General features: G+C 26.7%; 1 protein-coding gene across 1 annotated transcript in view; it reads right to left on the reverse strand.

The window, feature by feature from the left end:
* Positions 1–201: 201 nt before the first annotated feature.
* Positions 202–5,031, reverse strand: part of LOC117170033 (protein unc-13 homolog D-like) — an 87,435-nt gene continuing 82,605 nt past the window's right edge. Inside the window, exons 4-5 of the mRNA XM_033356551.1 lie at positions 2,083–2,149; positions 202–323 (exon numbers count right to left, since the gene is read on the reverse strand). Of these exons, the coding sequence (XP_033212442.1) occupies positions 202–323; positions 2,083–2,149 (189 nt within the window). The remainder of the gene's footprint in view (positions 324–2,082; positions 2,150–5,031) is intronic.

The following is a 5,031-nucleotide window of genomic DNA, read 5'->3' on the forward strand; positions in this document are numbered from 1 at the left end:
AACAAAAACCACCCTCTTACTCTTTTCTTATTTTTTCATCGAGTGTTTATACTGTTTATAAAAGTTTATACTGGTTTCAACATGTTTCAAAGCCAATTTAGACTATGTAATTAGAAATTATTTGCAGCAAAGCTACCAGTGACTAAAATTATTTTGAAAATTGCGACGTAAAATTTTAATCTTCGAATTAATGATCGAGAATTACATATGATCATACAATCGTCCAACAAGATGTTCTCGTTGGGAAATTAAAGATTGTAATAATTTCTCATCCACATTGTTTTTTCTGTTAAACACTAGGCAAACTTTGGTGTCATCTGAACCTATAAAAACAGTGGATCACTGGATTTTAATCTATCTATTAGTTATTTTAAGTAAAAAGTACTAAATACTATAATTTTAAAAGGGTATAACATTTAATTCTTGGAAAAAATTGGAGGATCAATAGAAATGATAAAAAAAAGTATTAAATATCTATTTCTGTACCAATGCATCCGGCTCATCCGAGAGGAAAAAAAATGGAATCTTTATTCCAAACTGGTTTGTTCATTTTTGAAAGAATCTGTATTATCATCATATAATAACAGAAATCGTCCACACTATAAATTGTTTATTTGCAAAGTAATTTTTTATATTAAAATTACAAATAAATGCGCAGTGTGGATATTTAAAGGCAAAAAAAAATCTTTTCCTATGAGTTTCCTCAAATTATGTCTCCAGTTATATTTAATGAGAGAAAATTATCATTCGATATTATTTATTAGTTTTCTAAATAAATTATACAAACAAACTCTTAGTGTGAATATTTACAGGAAAAAAGAAATAGTTGGTTCTCATAATTTTCCTCAAATTATGTCGTCAATGATGTTCAATGACGGGAAATTATTCTTCGGTATTTTTTAAAGATTGCATAAACAAATTATATAAACAAATATTAGTGAGGACTTATAAAGGCCGAATGAAAACGCTTTTTGGCTTAAATTTTTCTACAATTATGTCGCCAATGAGGCTTATTAATAGAAAATTATCATCCGATATTAATGATTAATTTGTTTATAAAATAATTCAAAAATATCGGATAGTAATTTTCCAACAACAAAAATCACTTGCGATATAATTTCAGGAAATTTAAAGCAAAAAGCGATTGCTTTCAGCCTTTAAATGTACATACTGGATATATGTATATAAAATTTGTTTATAGAATCAATAAAAAAATATCGGATGATAATTTACTATCATTAAACATCACGGATGATATAATTTAAGACAAATTAAGAGAAAAAACGATTTGTTTCTGCCCTTAAAGAATATTTGTTAAGTTGATTTGTTTATAACAATGAACTAAACAGTGTCATCATTGCTTAGGACATTTATTTTTCTTAACTCTTCACATTGACATAAAAGTTGAATCAAAAAGTTCAAAAATCAGGCCACATAATTCTGTTCAACATTTAATGCTGAGTTTTTCTAATAAAAAGTTTGAATCGATTGAGAATTTTCAGCTACAAGTTATTTTGAACCTCGATTTTTTATTTCGTCCCACTTTTCTACAGAGCAAAGGATCAGATCCTTTTCAAAATAAAGTTTATTTTAAAAAAATTTCTGGATATTCCTGATGAATCATTTTTTTATCCACCCTACTCTTATATATTATTTTACTTTTTTAATTAAATTAAATCAACTTAATAAATATTACGTACTATCAGGACGACACCTTGCTGTATTTTAAATACTGTAAAAGCATAAAAAATACAATTTGAAAAAAGGACCACAAATTTTGAAAGTATTATCGCAGCTTTTCTTGTTACGATCATAAAAATAACTCATTCAGTCAACTAACTAACTGACGTTAAACATTTCATAAGCAAAGCTGAAATTGCTAATCGAATCCATCGTGTAGTCGTAATCAGCTTTTTAATATGGTTAGGGGCTCAGTTTTAAAAGACTTTGTCAAATCTCTTGTTGAAAAATTGAAATTCCTTTTCAGCAATCTTACTTTTAATAAATTTCTAATACCTCACCAGAGAAATGAAGAAAATACAATTAAGAAAACGGTTCTACAAAAAAAAATTGAAAACTCACCATTGGCATCCTTTGCTTCCAGGCCTTCTGCTTCCACCACAAGAACATTCAGCAGGACTATTGGAGGCTAAAAATAAAAAATCAATTATACTGATCAAATTGTATAATTGAGGTGACGGATGCAATAACTCGCTAAGCGCTCGAAATCGCGTAGAAGCAAAGATATTATAAACGTAGATGCGTTACGGGGCGTCGGAATGGGGAATTATATAAATAGGACATCAAATTTTCTGCCCTATCGAGGTGCTGCCCTCATCGTACTACGAAGTCGAATTCTTGTTTTCTCATTCTTCGTAAAATATGACGGTAAAGCAGTAGAAAGATTTTTTGAGGTTAGAAAAGTTTGACATGTATGTATCGCTGAATTTTTTCAGATCTGAAGCTTGATCCAGGTTTTCGGTACAGTCTTTTTTTTAATTATAAGAAACATGTTCTCGAAAAATCATATTTTTAATTTTTTAAAAAGTATAATAAAAAGACATTTCGAGATAAACAAGTATGGAAAACATTGTTCTTTGACAAATTATTTTTTTAAATTGAAATAATCAAATATTTATACCAAAGAAACAACTTTTTAAATGTTTGAAGTGTTTAAACATTAATGTTTAAATTTAAAATAACAATAATTAAAACAAAATAAATTTCTGGATAAGATATTTTGGTTGAAAATGTATATAGAATTTTTTAAATCACAAAAGTTCTTCCGAAAAATCGAAATGTTAATTAAAAAACGGATGTTTTTGTATATGAATTTGTCTGTAAAATTTTTTTTATAATTTTAATTTTAAATTCAAACAATTTTTAACACTTTAAATATTAAACAAAAATTTATTTGATAACAATATTTTATTACCGTATTTTTAATAAATAATTAATACTGATTAAGAAACAAATTTATTTGGGGAGTTTTATTATTTGGGAATTTTCAAATTCGTTAATATTATAAACTGTTCAGGAATTTTATTAGTTTTGGAATTGTATTTTTCGGGACAGAGAGTTTTACCGAGTCGGGAATTTTATTTTTCGGGATATTTCAGCCGTCCTCATAGAATTACAGAAAATTTTCTCTAATTATAATCTGGGCGCTCGATCTCGTTAATTTTTTTCTACGGTATTAATAAAGAAAAATTGTATGGAAATTTTTGATATCACAAAGTTAAAGATAATCACAATTAAAAATTTAAAAATTCGCTGTAAATTCAATTTGTCTTCTTGGATCTTGGCGATTTTTTTCTAATCCATTTCAGTCACTGGTAGGCTTTTTTACATCTAGGTATGTAAAAAAGGTAAACTTCAGAAAATTTAAAAACTAATTAAGAACTATTTATACTCTTTTAAGATACCAATACAATTTACACAACACTAATTTAAAATTTGCAAATTTTTAGGCCTTCAGTTTAAGAACTTGAATTTTAACGTTAAAATTTCTTCATTTTCAGAATATAGCCTTACTGTTTGAATTTTCAGAATTTTCGTTATAAGTTATAGGTTAGGTCAAAAATAACATTCTGGGATTCGAAATAGTTACAACGCGAAAAAGTTTTAATTTAAAATTTTCTTTCGATTCCTTTGAAAGTCGATCCTTTGCTTTCAGTTTTCGTTTTAAAATATACCTTGAATTCAACGCATTTCAAATTAAATGTTTGCAGCTGCATTTCGATTGAATTATGCAAAGGTTTTTTGTTTTAAATATGAATTAATTAAAAGATTTTATTTGTTTTTCACAATTGTAATTTATAACTTCTAAAATGGAATAATTGTAGCTCAAAACTGAAAAAGTATAGACTAATTTCAAATTTAAAGAGGTTCTATCACATATATTGAACTATTAAAACCCCTGAACTTTTTTAAGGTTTTTAAAACTCTTGTAAAAACTTTTTTTTTTAATTTTGGTTGTGATTTCATAATAAAAGAATAAGTGCTATTTAGTCTTCAGTACAGCAATTTAAAAATTAAAAATTTGGAGTCTTGAGTATATTGAACAATTTTAAATTTAAAGCTATTTAAATATGTCATCTGAATTTTTTAATGGAAAGTGTTCGATTATTTTAGATTGAAACCTTTCAAATTATTTAGTTACAAATTAAAATCGTACAACTTCAAGTTTTATTTATTTTTTTGATCGTTGGTCACCCCCCCACAAATTATTTTTTTTTTTGTAAGAAAATAACGCCTAATTTTTTTAAAAATTAACAAATATATATTAAAGGTTCACTCACGGTCATTTTTATTCAAAAAGCTTGTTCTTGAGTAAATTGACTCTTATTGTTTCCGATTTCGTTCTCTCACTCAGGGATTTTTTTTTCATAGAAAACATTGAAATGTAGTTTTTTCACGTTTATAAAATTATAGTTTAAGGTCACTTGGAGTCATTTTCTGTGAAAAATATTGATTTACAAAGAATATTTGTCAAACAATAGAATGGATTTCTTCGCCCGAGGTACAAACGTAAATTGTACTATAGTAAAAACAACAGGAAAAATTTAGACGAAATTTAAATTTGGTAAAGAAAAAAAAATTTTGTCGACCTATAAATATTAATTTTATTCCCCGAAAGATTTTAAAGAAATCTCTTCAAAACACTTTTATTGCAACAATTTAATTGAAGAAAAATATTTGTTATAAAAATAAAAATAGTACAATTTTTACATACAATTCTTAAAATAAAAAATCTATGTGTCAAAGCACAACCCAATCCGACTATTCTTACGAAAGTTATACGATATACAGACAACCATAACATTAATAACAACGACGACGTAGACGCCAGAGAGACAGACAGATACCGATGTAAAAGCTTGTTGTTCTGATTCAAGAAGCCTCAAAACGTCGAAATTTCATGAAATGCGCAGAAGTCATTTTTCGCATAAAACTCTTCTCATTATGGATGAGAATTTGATAAAATAATCATGGGGCCTTGAAAAAGTAGCGTTTTTCGCCTCTTGACTT

Source organism: Belonocnema kinseyi, chromosome 3 (genome assembly GCF_010883055.1).
Source record: "Belonocnema kinseyi isolate 2016_QV_RU_SX_M_011 chromosome 3, B_treatae_v1, whole genome shotgun sequence".
NCBI classification, from domain to species: Eukaryota; Metazoa; Arthropoda; class Insecta; order Hymenoptera; family Cynipidae; genus Belonocnema; species Belonocnema kinseyi.